The sequence below is a fragment of the Podarcis muralis genome, chromosome 11 (genome assembly GCF_964188315.1).
Source record: "Podarcis muralis chromosome 11, rPodMur119.hap1.1, whole genome shotgun sequence".
Taxonomy (NCBI): Eukaryota; Metazoa; Chordata; class Lepidosauria; order Squamata; family Lacertidae; genus Podarcis; species Podarcis muralis.
Window position 1 is genome coordinate 1,491,491 of NC_135665.1, and position 18,767 is coordinate 1,510,257.

Genomic DNA, 18,767 nt, shown 5'->3' on the forward strand with positions numbered 1-18,767 from the left:
ATTTTTCGCTCTATAGGATGCACTTTTCCCCCTCCAAAAATGAAGGGGGAAAGTGTGTGCGTCCTATGGAGCAAATGCAGGCTTTCGCTGAAGCCTGGAGAGGCAGCTCTCTCGCCAGGCTCCGCAGGCTTGCGAATAGCAGGCAGCAGCCTGAATCCCTAGGAGCGCAGCGCTGCGCACCCCGGGCTTTGGGCAGCTATCCTCAAGCCTTTGGAGCCCGGCGGGAGTTCCCACCTGGCTCCGCAGGCTTGCAGACAGCTGCGCTCCAAAGGCTTCAGGGTTCTTTGAGGCTGGCGGTGGGGGAAAGCAGCGCTTCCCCCCACCACCAGCCCCACAAGCTCGGGGGGCAGCGGCAAGGCCTGCTCTTGAACGCACCTTGTTTTTGTTTTTTAAAATAATTTTTATTAAGTTTCATATTACTAAATTAAACACATCAAATCAATTAGTCCAAATTATAACAATTAGTCCAAATTATAACAATACATATCATGTAGTCCAATTATTTTCCAAATTATAAATTTTTGTGGGGGGTACCCATGCTTTTCGATTGGCAGGAGTCCAATCCTCAACTGTTTTCTGCTACTTTCATATTAAGAATCATATTTCCAGACCCCTCTTCTCAATGCTTGTCATTCCTCATTTTCCTTTCCTTTCACCTCCGAATTGCTCCGCAAGTGGGTTGGAAAAAAAACACCAGTTTTGTTTGTATTTCTGTGTGGACTTTTATGTTGCTCTCTCGTAAATCCCAATAGTCCGAATAGTTCCGCTCGAGCAAGCAATCGCCATCTTGTCTTCCGATGAAATACAGTCCAAAAGCTCGCTTTTTAGCTTTCTCAACCTGTTGCATCGTAAATTAGTCTTTTTCCAGGAGGGCTGCCCCTTCCAGATTGCAATCTCGTCGAAAATAATAAATCTTTGGCTCGCCCTTCCCCAAGACCAAACCTTCCTGCAACACAGGTCTCATATCGAATCTCCATTTTAACTGCGTCACAAAAGAGAGCCCTTCTTCTTTCCAAGCCCTTTACAGAGTAAAACCTTTATCATCTTATTTCCACACAGTTTTCAGTCCCATTTGCCAATTAGTTGCTGTGACGGATCTTCTAAGAGGGAGGGTTATTAATTAATCACATAGAGGGGGAAAAGATAAAAAGTCATTCCCCCCCGCTTTCAGTTCCGTTGCTCTCCAATCCACATACCAGCTTGTCTGTAGTACTTGATGTAATCTTCCATCTCAGTCTTCTTCATTTCGATGGTACGATTGTTAGCAGATCAAGACCTCCTGCCTCTCTTGAAGCATGTGCGTTATCTTTCACCAATTTTTCTTTTCTTTTAAGTAACGCAACTAGTTTCGCTCCTGGAAGTAACTTCGGAGGAGTTCTGAGGCCCACCGAGGGTTATGCACCCAGTGCCTCACCCCCTCCTTCTTCCGAACTCGGGGGTGATTTATGGCAACAGTGGGTGAAAACTGCATCTCTCCCCCCTGGAAAGATGTTAGGGAGACTGATTTACTCCCCATAATCAGCCTCTAATTACCTCGTGCGGGCTGGATAGATGTTAATATCTGCCATCTTTCAAGGTGCCCCTAGCGGCCCCCCCTAGTGGCACCTTGTTTTTGAGGGGGAGAACAAGAAAAAAAATCCCCCCCCCCTATTCTCCCCCTCCTATGGTCCGGTGCGTCCAATAGAGCGAAAAATACGGTATGCAGAGTTTAAAGAACATATTCAATTAATGTTATTAGGCATAAAAACCAACTCTATTTACTCATGCACGATGTCATTGAAGGATAGTAATGGGTTCTTCAAGGATCATTGAGGAACCACAGCCTTGTAAGCAGGTCTTGCACCAGTGTCAGTAGTAGAACCAAACAGCACTTGTAAGCTCCCTTCCTTTGATTGTTTGGAAAGTGAATGTGAATGCAGGAGAGCTGGCAATGCATTGAGAATTACTGCTATTGTTAGGTCTTGGAGTGGGGTTCTGTTCGGAAAATGGAGCTCCTGGAGAAGTCACCAGCTTCCAAGGTTTTTCTCACTTCTCATGGGTGTCCAGTACACGTAAGACTGGGTTCCTATACAGTGGTACCTCGCAAGACGAATGCCTCGCAAGACGGAAAACTCGCAAGACGAAAGGGTTTTCCGTTTTTCGAGGTACTTCGCCAGAAGAATTTCCCTATGGGCTTGCTTCGCAAGAAGAAAGCCCATAGGGAAATCTCCGGGGACCTCTTTTAAAATGCTGGCGGTCAGGAGCAAAGACATTCGCCCACCGCTGGCCTTCAGAAGAGGTCCAGGACCTCTTCTGAAGGCCGGTGGGGGGGGGGCGAAAGTCTTTGCTCCCCCCCGCCTGCCTTCCCGGGACAGCGGAGACTTATCCGATGTCCCGGGCGATCTTAAAATGCTGGCGGGCGGCAGCGAAACCTTCGCTGCCGTCCCCCAGCATTTTAAAAGCCCCCGGGACAGCGGAGACTTCGCTGCCGCCCGCCAGCATTTTAAAATCGCCCCGGGACAGCGGAGGCTTCACTGCCGCCTGCCAGCATTTTAAAATCGCCCCGGGACAGCGGAGGCTTCGCTGCCGCCCGCCAGCATTTTAAAATCGCCCCGGGACAGCGGAGGCTTTGCTGCCGCCCGCCAGCATTTTAAAATCGCCCCGGGACAGCGGAGAAGTCTCCGCTGTCCCGGGGGCTTTTAAAATGCTGGCGGTCGGCAGCAAAGCCCTCCTGTCCCCGGAGCTTGCGGGGCGAGAGGTGGGGAGAAGGGCTTTTCTTCCCGCCAGCCTTCAGAACAGACTGTCCCCGGACCTGGTCTGAAGGCGGTTTCCATAGGAACGCATTGATTGATTTTCAATGCATTCCTATGGGAAACCGTGCTTCGCAAGACAAAAAACTCGCAAGAAGAAAAAACTCGCGGAACGAATTAATTTCGTCTTGCGAGGTACCACTGTAATCTAGTTAAGAGATAGCAGCAGTGCTTCCCTTGCCCCTAATACTAGAATACTGTTATTGCTGGCTCTTATATCACTGCTAAATAATGCACATTTCCCTCCAAACTAATAAAAAATAAAAGTGAAAGGATGGTAGGTGAAAAAGTTCCATGACTAAGAGTCAAAAGAAAACAGTGGACAAGCATTTGCCCTGCCCCATGAGAGAGCCAGGACCTCGGCTACAGCTCTAGAACATGCCCAAAAATGGTTCTATGGAAACATAAAATCAGTGTGGGATTGCACATAAACATAAACTAAATGGCCTATTCAGATGATGTAGCTAAGTGTGCAACAATCTCAAATCTTAAACATAAGTATACATTTAGTACCGTAATTCCAGCAGTCACGGCAGATGTTCTCCTGGAAACAGTTTGGTTATCCTGGGGGATTTTAACATCCACGCTGACACGACCTTACAAGGGGCTGCTCGGGACTTCGTGGAAAGCATGGCCTCCATGGGGCTGTCCCATGGACATGGGCCCAACTCATACTCGCGGACGTGCCTTAGACCTGGTGTTGGATGTGGATGATGTGACACTAAGTAACAGCGTAACTAAAGAAGTGCCATGCTCAGATCACTTCCTGGTGCAACTGGACTTCTCCGCGAACCTTCCCCTCTGCAGGGAGGTAGGACCTATTCAGATCATCTGCCCCCCCTGAAACTTAATGGATCCAAATGGTTTCCAGAGAGTGGTAGGGGATGCTTTATCCCATGTTGATGGCCTTTCAACTGATTCCCTGGTGGCCCGCTGGAATGTGGAGTTAACCAGGGCTATTGACTGTCTGGCTCTGAAGTGCCCTCTCCGATTGCATTGGAGCCCGGACAGCCCCGTGGTTTTCCACGGAGCTGAGGGCAATGAAACAATCATTGAGACAGCTAGAGTGCCAGTGGCGGAAAACTCATTCTGAATGGGACCGGACACGGGATAGAGGTCAACGTTGAGCCTACCAAGTGACTATAGCAACGGCGAAGACGACCTTCACCGCCTCTATTGCATCTGCAGAAAACAGCAGCAGGACACTCAGGTGGTTCGCAATTTAAAGGAACCATTGGGGCCTGGTATGGGTCACATGATCTACTGCAATTATTTTGAGAAGTTTTTTTGCAGATAAAGTTCAGATGCAGAATGACTCCACTGTGGGAGCAGGGCTGGGGCAGGAGAGTGCTGGTTGTGTAGTCTGGTTGCGGGGAATCAATTTCAATCTGTTACCTCTGAGGATGTGGGCAAGCTGCTTGGACGAGTGAAACCAACCACCTGTCTCCTTGATCCTTGCCCATCCTGGCTCATAAAAGTGAGCCGGGAAGGGCTGGGCTCCATGCAGTGATGAATGCTTCCCTCCGTGAGGGAGCTTTCCCAGACCCGCTGAAAGAGGCGGTTATTAAACCGCTTCTAAAAAAACATTTTTAGACCAGGCCAATATGGCCAACTATCGCCCAGTCTCAAATCTTCCATTCTAGGGCAAGGTGATTGAGCGGGTGGTTGCTGAACAACTTCAAGCATGCTTGGAGGATGCGGACAATTTAGATCCCTTCCAGTCAGGATTTAGACCTCATCATGGGACTGAAACTGCCTTGGTCACGCTGGTCAATGTTCTTTGGCAGGCTAGGGACAAAGGTGAGAGCTGTTTCCTAGTTCTGCTGGATCTCTCAGCGGCTTTTGTCACCATCGACCATAACATCCTTCTGGACCATCTAGAGGGGCTGGGAGCTGGGGGCACTGTTAATACAGTGGTTCCGCTCCTTCCTCCTGGGTCGTGTTCAGAAAGTGTTGTTGGGGGATGAGTGTTCAGACCCCTGGGCTCTCACTTGTGGGGTGCCTGTGGGTTCCATCCTCTCCCCCATGCTTTTCAACATCTACATGAAGCCGCTGAGAGAGATCATTGAGGTTGGGGGTTGGGCTGGGTCAGTATGCAGATGCTACCCAGCTCTACCTCTTTTTCAGATCAACCAGTGAAGGTCATGTGTGAGTGTCTGTAGGCGGTTGGAGGATGGATGGCAGCTAACAGATTGAGGTTGAATCCTGACAAGACAGATGTACTGTTTTGGGGGGACGGGGCAGGAAGGTGTGAAGGACTCCCTGGTCCTGAATGGGGCAACTGTGCCCTGAAGGACCAGGTGTGCAGCCTGGGAGTCATTTTGGACTCCCAGCTGTCCATGGAGGTGCAGGTCAAATCTGTGTCCAGGGCAGCTGTTTATCAGCTCCATCCGGTACGCAGGCTGAGACCCTACCGGCCTGCAGCCTGTCTCGCCAGAGTGATGCGTGCTCTAATTATCTCCCGCTTGGACTACTGCAATGTGCTCTATGTGGGGCTACCTTTGAAGGTGACCCAAAACTACAACTAATCCAGAATGCTATAGCTAGACTGGTGACTGGGAGCGGCCACCGAGACCACATTACACCGGTCTTGAAAGACCTACATTGGCTCCCAGTACGTTCCTGAGCACAATTCAAAGTGTTGGTGCTAACATTGAAAGCCCAGTATACTTGAAGGAGCGTCTCCACCCCCATCGTTCAGCCCAGACACTGAGGTGCAGCGCCGAGTGCTTTCTGGTGGTTCCTTCACTGAGAGAAGCGATACAGGGAACCAGACAGAGGGCCTTCTCGGTAATGTCGCCAGCCCTGTGGAACGCCCTCCCACCAGATGTCAAACGAAAAAAACCACCAAACTTTTAGAAGACATCTGAAGGCAGCTCTGTTTAGTGAAGCTTTTAATATCTGAAGGAATATTGTATTTTAATCTTTTGTTAGAAGCCACCAAGAGTGCCTGGGGAAACCCAGCCAGATGGGCAGGGTAGAAATAATAAATTACTTAATCTTATGTAAAGCACTCCTTTTAAGTTGTTTGTGAGACATAACTATTTCAACTATTTCAAAGTACAATTACACTCATCTCTTTAGATGTTAAAAGTAAATTATGCTTCATAATGTTCTTCCTCACTCTGTGCATATTTGTAAGGGTAAAGCAAGTTAATCTAGTGATTTTCACCAATATCCTTTTATGTCAAAAAAATGGAGGGCTGAATCATTAATTGCAGCTTCTTGTAAAAGTGGGAGTTGTTATGACCATGGAGAGTTCTCTGCCCAACATGGATACAAATATTTATGGCGTTCTGGAAGGTTGTGGAAATGGAAATCCATTAATAACAAGGTAGTTCAATCAGAATAAACCTTCCTAGTTCAGCATTAATGAAGTTTTGGCTATAATCTAATGCCTTTTTTGGTTTGTTTCATTTTTTATTGTTGCAAATCTTACAGACATTAGCACTCTGTTAAGTAAAGGAATGTAGCACACATGAATACATCACAACAAAACAGAGGCCAAAAAATTAAAAATAAAGTAAAAAAATAACCACCCCATCCCACCCACAAGCTGCATTACAGAGAAAGGGGCCAGAAACCTGTGATAAGAGTCTGAGAAATTACATTCAGTAAATGTGCAGTACCAACATTCCAGGTTCACATTTATATGTAGAGAGAGAGAGAGCTCATCAAGTTTAGTGTTTACAAGAACAATATTGTTACAAATACAATACTATACTTCTCCTGACGCATTTCAATGATTTCTATTCACCCTCTTTACAGAACAGTAGTATAAATTTCATATTCTTTAGTACTGTGCTCAGTCCCTATGTATATATATACACACACACAAACACGCTTGCCATCTTCAGACACAGATTTCTGTTTATTCCCAGAAGTACAAAGACCTCCCCTCCCTCTCCCCAAAAGCTTGTACTTGAAAAATCCCAAAACATATTGCAAATTATAATGCAATTCAGACACACACATAGAAAAATGGTAAATCAAGAGGCAATTTCAACTGTTTTGTAAACATGGAAGAATTAATAAAGTATACAAGTAGGCAACTATCATTCTTGCTGAGTTTAGCAAACTTGAAGTATAAAATAAATTCTTCCTTTGATCCCAATACAGTACGTAATGCTTACTAGAATTTCTTAACAAGCTGTTAAAACATCAATTTTAAGATAACCTTTCAGTCCATATGGTTCTTTAACATTGAGAGGTCTAGAGCTGGAAATCAGGTCACAAGTCAGATTCCCTATGTATAAGCAGCACAACACTGCAACCGTGCTGAGAAATGTCCACATGAACCAGGTTGTATGTGAACACAGTTGACAATGTTTTTTGTAATTGTGACAGCACTCTCCCAAACTTCTGCAGTTCTAAGCAGCAGCAGCGGTTTGTCTCCATGTGTGGCTCCCCCTTCCACTGCACCTGTGAGGCCCTGTGTGCGATAGCCCTGTGTGTGTGTGTGTGTGTGAAAGCAATGTGAAACTTACGATGGAGCAATAAAGAGCAAAGAGGTTTAGGACATTGATAATTTTACTCCCATGTAATAATTTAAAAAACATTGAGTTAAGGACATGGTTAAGTTTCCACCAGTAATGGTCTGATTTTATATATATATATATCCATTCCAGTCCCATTTATATCCTAGTATCTTGGATGTTTCTTAATAACAGCTGTGAAAAGATGCCTCTTGGCTAAACCTGAAAAAGAAAGAGATCTATTCTGTGAGTCAACATGGTTGAGTGGTTGGGCTTTCAAGACCAGCTTTTCATTCAGGGATTTTCTGGAAAAGCTGTTCTGTATATAGAGAAACAAGATTTTCCTGACTGGGTGTCAATAAGATGAATAATGGCTTAGGACAGGCATAGGCAAACTCAGCCCTCCAGATGTTTTGAGACTACAATTCCCATCATCCCTAACAACTGGTCCTGTTAGCTAGGGATGATGGGAGTTGTAGTCCCAAAACATCTGGAGGGCGAGTTTGCGTATGCCTGGCTTAGGAGGAAGAAAGTGTGTTTCCTTATGGGAAGCGGGAAGAAAGGGCTATAGGTTAGTTGGAGTTGGTAGGAAAAAATGGTGAACAACACTATGTATAATTTAATTTTATATGTTCTCTACATTTGCTACTTTTGCATTTAGTTAAGGAACTTAGGGGTTGTGTGCTGTTGTGTAAAGTCCATTCAAAACATCTTACTGAATCTAGGTAGCCTCAGACTAAGTACAAACAATGGCTGTTAATCTGGAATACCAGTATTACTATCTTTAGAGATCCTGTGGCTTAGAATCCCTTTAATTTAATAAAAGAGTTGTGCAGTGTTGTTACTCTGAAGATATTCAATTCCTATATTTCTTTGCATCATTATTTGGCCTAGTCAAAAGGATACTGATAGTTCTCTTTTCTACTGCAACTCCCTATTTCAGAAGTGAAAATGCAATCCTTGCACGCTTCCCATTGTCCCGGTAGAAAAGCTGTAATGACATACACAAAATCCACATTTTTCAAGGCCATTTTTGAGACACAGGGCGGCTTTTTCTCTCTCTCCAACTTTTTGTACATTTACACCTCACTCCCCCTGAGTCACAGCTAATTAACTTCAATAAGCTGAAAATAATTCTTCTGGTTTTGCTTTGGAAAAAATGTGGCCAATTTTTTTGGAAAAAAGACTTTGCTTACATACATTTGCTAATGGTTTCTTATCTAGCATGCTGTCCAGGTCCACACCACTTTGCGGTGGTGCAATAAAGCAATAGCATCTGACGCCGGCCAAAACATGCAGCCAAATATGCACAAGTCCTGCCCCCTCCAATGCAGAGTTGCCTCTTGGTTTCCGTGGGCTGAGGGGTTAGCCAAGTGAGGAAGATATTGTTGCTAGACTTGTCCAGGTTGAAATATTTCTCTCTCTCTCTTATTATCTCCTATAAGACTACTACAGAGTCTTTTAAAAGAGGCCCCGTGGAAAATGTGTACTCTGTATCCACAGGGCTTCTTTTAAAGGACTCACCCTGTATATGGGCAATATTATGCAACTGTACATGAACAATTCGTTTGTGAATAAAGAAAGGGAATTAACATTCCATTCCTTAGCCTCCCTAACAACTTGTGTGTATCGCAGGGCTTGGTTGTGGCTCAAGCATCTGTTACACAACCAGCTCCTTTCCTTCCTAGAACTTCCATGGCTGTAGTGGGAAGTAGGATCCACATGTAACACCCATACAGGGCAATGAATCCCATGAGAATCTGCAACATGTGTGCATATCCATGCAACATGCAAACACCCCCAACCCCTTCCCCTGATACGTCAGTGTTGCCCTGGACAGTAAATTGGGCTACCACTTTATCAGTAGTATTCCAGATTTCCTACCCCCTACACACAATATTAGGTTCCAGAAATGCAGCTCTCTTTCCTACAAAGAATACTGGGATCCCTTGAAGAGCAACACATGTATTGTGAATGACACAATCTTTTGTGGGCTCTGCCCCAAAAAGGATCATGCCATAATAAATTTTTAAGTGTTTAAGGTGCCACAGGAGCATATTACAGTCTATGGACTCCTTTGATTTTAAATATTATGACCAAAACCTTTTGGAATGCTCTTTCATTGCACGAGCATCTACAGTAAGTGAGCATACCCTTTTAGTATCCCAGGCATGGGATTTACTTTACATATATTTATATATATATTTATATATATATATATATTACAAAATAAATTAAGTTTATACCTTCCACTATTTTCCTATGGTCCAAAATTAATGAGAAATTTTCTTTAAAAAAAATTAAATACAAACTTTTGGACCAAAGATATGTTAGAAGTAAACTGGCTCAAAACAAAACCATTTGGAACTGCATGTAGACTTGCTGAAATACATAAATATCAAGCATACTGTTTTAAAATGTGACAGCCTATCTGCCCACATACACAAATGGAAAAAAAGTTAGAAAGTTAAGATCTGACAGCAGTATTGTCCACACACCCCACACTGTTTCTGGTGGACCACTCAATCTTAGAAAGTACAGAACAGAAAAGCCATTGCAAGAAAAATCATGCTACACATGACAAATAGGAGACTTTTGGGAGTGTGTGAGGTGGTGGAGAAAGACCTTGCAGCATCATCTCTAGACAATGTACATTTTATTCCCAGAGGATTTTCAGCATGGGGTGTGCAGAACCCAGCAGCAGCCCCTCCTCATAGACAGGTCTTGAGCTACATTAGGAAAGCAGAGCTCACCTGAAAGACAAGGTGTCATCCCATTTCCTTTTTCAAACACATCACAACGTTTTCTTTAGGGCAAAATTGTCAGCTTGTTGCTAACATACACCTAACAGCAGCTATGTAGGATAGAACAAATCTGCATCCTTTCTGTCACTCAAAGAAAAGAATTTTACCTATTTGGTAAAAAGAGCTTTCTAACTTTATTTTCTATCCTAACAGTCAGAGAGGCATAAAATGATGTAGCTGGAACAAGTGTAAGTGTGTGTGTGTGTGTGTGTGTGCGCGCGCATGTGCGAGAACAAGAAATTCTTGGTTAGTTTTCTGTTTTGTGAAGAATTACATAAAACTAGTAGTAAAAAGGTGCAACCCAAAATGTCATCTTGTACACAGAATGATAAAAGGTGAGAAACAAGAGTGAGACATGTTGCTGCAGAAATAAAAATGCAGCACAAGAAAACTCCACTAACGAGGAAAAGTGTTTCCCCTGCACACTGGATGCGACAACTTTAGATGTAAACTGGTTGTTCCTGTGCGGTCAAGAGTCTGTACATGGCAGCTGGCATGGTCTTCATATGAATCTGGACAAAGGAAAAAAAGACTGGCGTCAGTTTCATATATGCGTTTTCCAAACATTCCCAGTTAGCCTTCTGAAAATCGAAGGGCTCCTTCCATCTGCGCAAGGGATTGAGACCTAGAAGAGGTTCCCATTGGAGGTGGAAGAACGGGATTTTAGCTTAGCTGGACTCCTTCCCTTGGCAGCTTGCCAGCTTCACACACTGTTGTGGAGGGTTTCCCATGCCTCTAGAACAGATTTGTGGGGCTTGCAGAGAGAAGGAAAAGTAAGCAAGGAAAATCCTGTGAATGGAGTTCTGCTTATGGAAATACTTCTTGCAACCCTTTGTGTTCAGGAATGAGGGAGATGTTCAACAAAAGGGGAAAGGAAAGAAAGAGTGTATCCTAAATTAAGGTACAGTACTTGAGTTTCTACATTTTTGCAAAGACTGCAACACCATCCATGTCGTCTAAGTTAGAAGTCCCACCGAACTCAGTGGGACTTACTGAATTCAAGTAAATATAGGCATCATTAATGGATGCAAACATTAATCAAATGGGAACAAGTGTGCTACAGTTATCTTCAGTCTTTTCAGACCCAGGACACATCTCTAAGCATGTTTATTAATTTATTTTATAATAATCATTTATTTTTTCCTTCTCACTTGCATCATCTGTATTTCTTCATCTCCTTCCATCTTTAATACATCAACAAAAAGAAAACACGGTAGTAGCATGGGGACTAGTTCAAGCAATTTTAAATTGGGATATTATCAAATTGTGGGATGCAACCTACCTCCACAGCTGTAGTGAATAATAAAATAAAATAAAATAAAATAATAATAATTTATACCCCGCCCATCTGGCTGTGTTTCGCCATGGGTGGCTTCCAACAAAAGATTAAAAACAAGATAAACATCAAACATTAAAAACTTCCCTAAACAGGGCTGCCTTCAGATGTCTTCAAAAGTCAGCTAGATGTTTATTTCCTTGATATCTGGTGGGAGGGCATTCCACATCTGCTGGGAGGGCGTTCCACAGGGCGGGCGCCACCACCAAGAAGGCCCTCTGCCTGGTTCCCTGTAACCTCACTTCTCACAGTGAGGGAAACACCAGAAGGAAATGTACTGGGAGCCAATGTAGGTCTTTCAAGACCAGTGTTATGTGGTCTGGGTGGCCTTTCCCAGTCACCAGTCTAGCTGCCACATTCTGGGTTAGTTGTAGTTTCCAGGTCACCTTCAAAGGTAGTCCCACATAGAGAGCATTAAAGTAGTCCAAGAGGGAGATAAATAGAGCATGCGCCACTCTGGCAAGACAGTCTGCAGGCCAGTAGACAGCTGCCCTGGACACAGAATTGACCTGCTCCTCCATGGACAGCTGGGAGTCCAAAATGACTCCCAGGCTGTGCACCTGGTCCTTCAGGGGCACAGTTACCCCATTCAGAACCAGGGAGTCCTCCACACCAGCCCACCTCTGTCCCCAAAATAGTACTTCTCTTGTCAGGATTCAACCTCAATTGGTTAGCCGTGATCCATCCTCCAACCGCCTCCAGACACTCAAACAGAACCTTCACCACCTTCACTGGTTCTTATTTAAAAGAGAGGTTGAGCTGGGTATCAAACCCTCTGATGTCCACCAGCGGCTTTATATAGTTGTTAAAAGGCATGAGGCAAGAGGACGGAACTCTGAGGCTTGTGGGGTCACAAGTGAGAGCCCAGGGGTCTGAACACTCATCCCCCAACACCACTTTCTGGACATGACCCAGGAGGAAGGAGTGGAACCACTGTATAACAGTGCCCCCAGCTACCTGCCCCTCTAGATGGTCCAGAAGGATGTCATGGTCGATGAAGGACAGTCTAAGGCCGCTGAGAGATTCAGCAGAACTAGGAAACAGCTTTCACCTTTGTCCCTTGCCCACCGGAGATCATCGACCAGTGCAACCAAAGCAGTTTCAGTCCCATGAATCCCGACTGGAAGGGATCCAAATGGTCCACATCCTCCAACCACCCACCCAATCACCTTGCCGAAGAATGGAAGATTTGAGACTGGGCAATAGCTGGCCATATTGACCGTGTCTATAGATGTTTTTAAAGAAGCGCTTTCAGCGGGTCTGGGAAGGCTCCCTCACAGAGGGAAGCATTCACCACTCCGCAGAGCCCATTAACTAGATCAGGTTTCCTCAACCTCAGCCCTCCAGATTGTTTTGGCCTACAATTCCCATGATCCCTAGCTAGCAGGACCAGTGGTCAGGGATGATGGGAATTGTAGTCTCAAAACATCTGTAGGGCCGAGGTTGAGGAAGCCAGGCCTAGACCTTCCCGGCTCGCTTTTATGAGCCAGGATGGGCAAGGATCAAGGAGACAGGTGGTTGGTTTCACGTGTCCAAACAGCCTGTCCACATCCTCGGAGGTAACAGATTGGAATTGATCCCATGCAACTTTACTAGACAGGACTCTAGTACTCTCCCACCCTGGCCCAGCTCTCACGGTGGAGTCTACCTCTTTCCAAATCTGAGCAACTTTATCTGCAAAAAAACTTTGCAAAATTGTTACCAGGCCCCGATGGCAAAGGTGGTTCCGTTAAATTGCGAACCACCTTAAAGAGTCTCCTGCTACTATTTTCTGCAGATGCAATAGAGGCGGTGAAGAAAGTCCTCTTTGCTATCGCTATCGCCACTTGGTAGGTTCGATGTTGAGCTCTAACCTGTGTCCAGTCCGATTCAAAATGGGTTTTCTGCCACCGGCGCTCTAGCCGTCTCAGCGATTGTTTCATCGCCCTCAGCTCCAGGGAAAACCATGGGCTGTCTTGGCTCCATGCAATCAGAGCTTCTGCTTCGGAGCCAGACAGTCGATAGTCCTGGTTAACTCCACATTCCAGTGGGCCACCAGGGAATCAGCTGAAAGGCCATCAGCTTGGGATAATCCATTAAGTGGCGGGGGGCAGACCTTGCAAATTGGTCCACCTCCCTGCAGAGGGGAAGGGTTGCAGAGAAGTCCAGTTGCACCAGGGAACTGACCATCTGACCATGGCACTAGAGAGCTGGACCAGGGAGAGCCAAATGAAAATGCCTTCTCAGTGAAAAAGCTCACTAGGTTTGTTAACCTAGGTCTAGCATTAGAAAGCACCATGAGCTCCGGAAGCAAACGCCTTGCCTGCTGGGCCCCTGCTGCCACTTGCCCCTTCTTCACTGGCTGGAAGGGACCAGAGCAGGTACTCAATGCCTGACACCTGTAGGGTAAGAAGGAGGGCCACTTGGCCCTGACTGGAGTGCAGAAGGCCCTTGGCTTCCATTCAGCTGATTATGGCATCATGTGTTCCTGTGAGGTAAGCCAGAATGGTGGAGGATCTTGAGGGAAGGAAGCCAAGGGCTCACCTGAGCCCTGAGCCCACTGCCTTACCCCTTAGCCCAACTTATCTAATCAATTTGATGTGAGGATAAGCCCCAAGTTGCTGGAAGGAAAAAAGAAAGCATACAGAGGTAAATGTTTGTAGAACTAGATCCATGGCCATTCAATGTACTTCCTGAGAAAGCCACACACAGCAGGAAGGGCTGACCTGCCCACACCTGTGATCTTCTTTGGTGCCAAAATGGCCTGGGGGGGGAGTGAAAATTGCCAGCTCCTACCTCACCAACAGCATTTGAAAGAATGTGAACAATCTTTTCATGAGGTGTTGCTACAACACTTTGCCCATTTATTTCAATGATTCGGTGACCCACTCGTACGCCTCCTCGCTCTGCAATGCCTCCTCGCATAAGGCTACAGATCTGGAAAGAGAAAATGCAAAAGAATGACAGCACACCATGTGAGGCCCAGGAACCATGAAAAGGCAGGAGCTGCCATTAGACCAACGTTGAATTCACACATCAGACATTAAAAACTTCCCTAAACAGGGCTGCCTTTAGATGTCTTCTAAAAGTCAGATATTTGTTGATTTCCTTGACATCTAATGGGAGGGCGTTCTACAGGGCGGGCGCCACTACCGAGAAGGCCCTTTGCCTGGTTCCTAATACAGTGGTACCTCAGGTTAAGTACTTAATTCATTCCGGAGGTCCGTTCTTAACCTGAAACTGTTCTTAACCTGAAGCACCACTTTAGCTAATGGGGCCTCCTGCTGCCGCCGTGCCGCCGGAGCACAATTTCTGTTCTCATCCTGAAGCAAAGTTCTTAACCTGAAGCACTATTTCTGGGTTAGCAGAGTCTGTAACCTGAAGCGTATGTAACCTGAGGTACCACTGTACTATTCAGTATTAGGGATGATATTTACAGAATCACTAGCAGCTTCAGTGTTATCCTGGCACCCTGAACTTACTCCTCACTAACTACAGCCACACCCTCACATGTCAACAGATTTCAGCTGCCATGCTTCTGGCTTTACCAATTAAACATGGGAATATTTCTACCACATATCCCGCCGCTGGAAAAGCAACAATGTGCACTCTGCAACCCCCTTCAGTTACACTACCCCAATCCACAAGCAATATTATTAACATCTCACTTTCCGTTATTTAATTACTAGATGTTATTCCTTCAATGAATCATAATAATTATATTTTTTTATTTATTTATACCACACCCATCTGGACGGGTTTCCCCAGGCACTCGGTAGCTTATAGAATATATAAAATATAATAAAGCATCAAACATTAAAAGCTTCCTTAAACAGGACTGCCTTCAGATGTCTTCTAAAAGTCTGGTAGTTGTTTTTCTCTTTGACATCTGACGGGAGGGCGTTCCACAGGGTGGGCACCACTACCAAGAAGCCCCTCTGCCTGGTTCCCTGGTAACTTGGCTTCTCACAGTGAGGGAACCACCAGAAGAACCTTGGAGCTGGACCTCGGTGTCCGGGCAGAACGATGGGGGTAGAGACGCTCCTTCATTCATTTGCTTAACTATCAGGTCCTTAATATTTATGCACATAATAATGCTTTGGCTAAAATTCAATAAAGGTAAAGGTACCCCTGCCCGTACGGGCCAGTCGTGTCCGACTCTAGGGTTGTGCACCCATCTCACTTAAGAGGCCGGGGGCCAGCACTGTCCGGAGACACTTCCGGGTCACGTGGCCAGCGTGACGAAGCTGCTCTGGCAAGCCAGCACCAGCGCAGCACACGGAAACGCCGTTTACCTTCCTGCTATATTTATCTACTTGTACTTAGAGGTGCTTTCGAACTGCTAGGTGGGCAGGAGCTGGGACCGAAAGACGGGAGCTCACCCCGCCGCGGGGATTCGAACCGCCGACCATGCGATCGGCAAGTCCTAGGCACTGTGGTTTTACCCACAGCGCCACCCGCGTCCCTTGCAAAATTCAATACACTTGTATATTAAGTGCTTTTGAAATCAACTTCCTTTTTTATTAAATAAAATATCAATAGAGCTAGGTTTATAAAGTTAAGAATGTCAAATGCTACTTACAATGCCATTCTGAACACTGAAGCCAAGTTGATATCTGAGGTCTGGTCTTCTGATAAGGACAGTAGTTACTGGAGGGCATCTGACTATATTCAGCTTAACTCTAGCCTGATTTTTCAACCCCTTGAAAACAATATGGCAAATAAAATTTAAAATTAATCTTAATTTGTGCTGGAACATTACACTTTAATTCAACTCGATGTGCACTATGGTACCATTTGCTCCATCATCACAATTTAAGAACATGCACAGCAGAAATACCAGCTCATGTTACAGAACTTGAATGATAACTAATGCAAAGAGTAGCCACACAATAAAGTGTAGCTGCACAACTTCATCCAAGAAAAGTTGCTGCAGTGGAAAGGGATTCAGCCACACAGGAGTGGCTCCCACAGCACTTTGGAAAAATTGGAATTTACTTTAAGCCACTTTATTTCATAGAATTGTAGAGCTGGAAGGGACTCCAAGAGTCATCTAGCCCACCCTCTGCAGTGTAGGAATCTCAGCTGAAACACCCAGGACAGATGGCCATCCAATCTCTGCTTGTTAATCAAGCAAAGATACATGCACCTAGATGTGGGAAGACAAGAAGGTAAACAAAACTACAACTCTGACAGTAGGAAAAGGCTATTCAGCAGCCATCGGGTGTGCAAAGACACACAAGGTTGCAAGAGATTTTCATTCTGTTTTATAGCTTCCACATTTGGGGTGGTTGGTTGGCTTTATTTATACATGGAAAAGCACCAGACAATCCAGACCCAAACATCGGCTGTGTTGCATATGCCCACCCCTTCGCCTTCCCAGTCAGAAAATGCCCCAAGGTTCTGTATATACGTGCAGTCGTTCCACAAAGAATCAGAAAAGGCCAGCTGAGCTTCTAGCAAGCGCCCCGTGGCACATTATGCTTTTGTTTTTAAAAAAGTTGAGAGTTCATATATTTCATTTTGATGACAGCTATCCTATAAGCCGTAAGTTGGTACTGGGTGGTGTGAGAAAAATGATTGACATGTATGGACTGGAAAGCAGATTTGATTAACATGTAAAATACCTGGACCATGGTACACCTGAACAGGTAATGGCGAACCCAAATGCAGAAGGTATTTTCCATCTGGATGGAAACTAACAGCTAATGTCTATGCATTAATTGGTCACAACACCCATTTGCACACAGGCTCCTCTGGGTCATCCTTTCATGCTCTAGAATGTCATCATCTTAACAGCTTGCTTTCATGGTGCAAGGCTTTCCACGTGTGACCACACCAAAGCATCATCCCACTTTAACCTGCCAAGGAGCCAACAGCCTTCTTCCCTGCTACACCCACAGTCAGGAGCCCTTTCGAGACTAAGTCTATTTTCTGTACCTTTATGATACTCTGACAGGTAGAGAGTGGTAGGCCAACCAAACTGGTCCCGTTGATGGACATGATTTGGTCCCCTATGTTCAGCTTCCCCGATTTCTCAGCTGGTCCTCCATGCATCATATTTGCAATGATAACAGTAGGCAAGATGGATCCCCATCCGGACTCTACAATTACTACACCCAGAATTTCTCCCTTCTGCTTCTCAATGAAAACCTGAATTAGGAGAACAAAAAATGAGAACAACCTGAAACCTTTCTCCTCTATGAAACCTACAGAATAAATGAAACTGCCTTCAAGCACACACACTTCTCTCTTGCAACTAAATCAGTGAAGGCATCTGGAAGATTTACATCAATAAAAATATGTATAACATTATTATCTGTGCAACAGTGGAGTGGAATAAAGCAAAGGAACTCAGCAGGATTATTATTATGGGTTTAAATGACTACGAATTACATCTTCATAAAGTTATTTTTCTACAAAGTTTAGCACTGTATCTCTCAAGCCAGTTTCAAACATAGTGTTTTTGAAACAAGCTCTTGCAACCCCATGTTACAACTACATAAGTGAAAATTCTGAATGCATTAACACAGCAGGCCAAATATTTGAAAGCTGTTCCTTTAAAAAAAAATACATGGCAGATGGTAATCAATTCAATCTTGATAAATTTAGCACTATCCTAAAAATATAGAAAAGTAGGGTGTGAGAGGAGGAAAGACTGGCTGCTGATATCCCATGAGTGGAGAAGCAGGGACAGAAGTCATTCTTGAGGAACTCTAATGGCTGTATAATTGTTACTAGAATTGGGCTGCTCAGGGGGTTATTAGCTCAATGGCTTTGTTATTAGAATGGGTACATACATCTTTGCAATTTTCAGACTTAGAGAAGTGGATCAGGTCATCATTGTACATGTCTTGGGTGTTGAGCAGGTCACTGTATTCCTTCTGGCTCAGGTCTTCTGGGTTTATCCCATTGGCCCTCAAGAATTCCTGGTAGGCCACACTAAATGCCTGACCTATGGACTGTGCAATGAGCTGTGCCTGTAGCAGTTGCCAAAGGGGAGGGGGAATGAAACAGGAACAAAATCAGACATACCAAATTAGTTCACAAAATCAAGTGGAAGGTGGAAAAGCTTTAAAAATGATGCAGCTACAGAACACACATCAAAATGATTCTTTTTTATTAGTGGTTGCTGAATCATTTGGCTCACTAAGGGCCATGAGGTGGGCAAAATATAGTGAGGGCCATCATAAAAATTAGCCTCTTGTTCCTCACTTGCCAAGGGTCTCCTCAAGTACATCACTGCATAAGAGAAAAAGGTGATTCCTAATTTGGGTCATACTTGCAATTTGTGTTTCTGGGTCTGCTCTGTATTCTTACCAGTTCTTATTCTCACCAACTCATACCCCAAGAGTAGTCTGGATGGCACCTTCCAAATGTCATG

General features: G+C 44.9%; 1 protein-coding gene across 11 annotated transcripts in view; it reads right to left on the minus strand.

Annotated features, from left to right (window-relative positions):
* Window positions 1-6,181: 6,181 nt before the first annotated feature.
* APBA1 (amyloid beta precursor protein binding family A member 1) overlaps window positions 6,182-18,767 on the minus strand; it is a 94,220-nt gene continuing 81,634 nt past the window's right edge. For 10 of the 11 annotated variants that reach the window (XM_028748811.2, XM_077935937.1, XM_077935934.1 and 7 more), the window contains 5 exons: window positions 18,184-18,363; window positions 17,324-17,536; window positions 15,966-16,085; window positions 14,180-14,320; window positions 6,182-10,580 (listed from right to left, as the gene is read on the minus strand). In XM_028748811.2, coding sequence (XP_028604644.1) covers window positions 10,509-10,580; window positions 14,180-14,320; window positions 15,966-16,085; window positions 17,324-17,536; window positions 18,184-18,363 — 726 coding nt within the window. In that variant the 3' untranslated portion in view covers window positions 6,182-10,508. The remainder of the gene's footprint in view (window positions 10,581-14,179; window positions 14,321-15,965; window positions 16,086-17,323; window positions 17,537-18,183; window positions 18,364-18,767) is intronic. The other variant, XM_028748814.2, reaches the window with a different exon arrangement.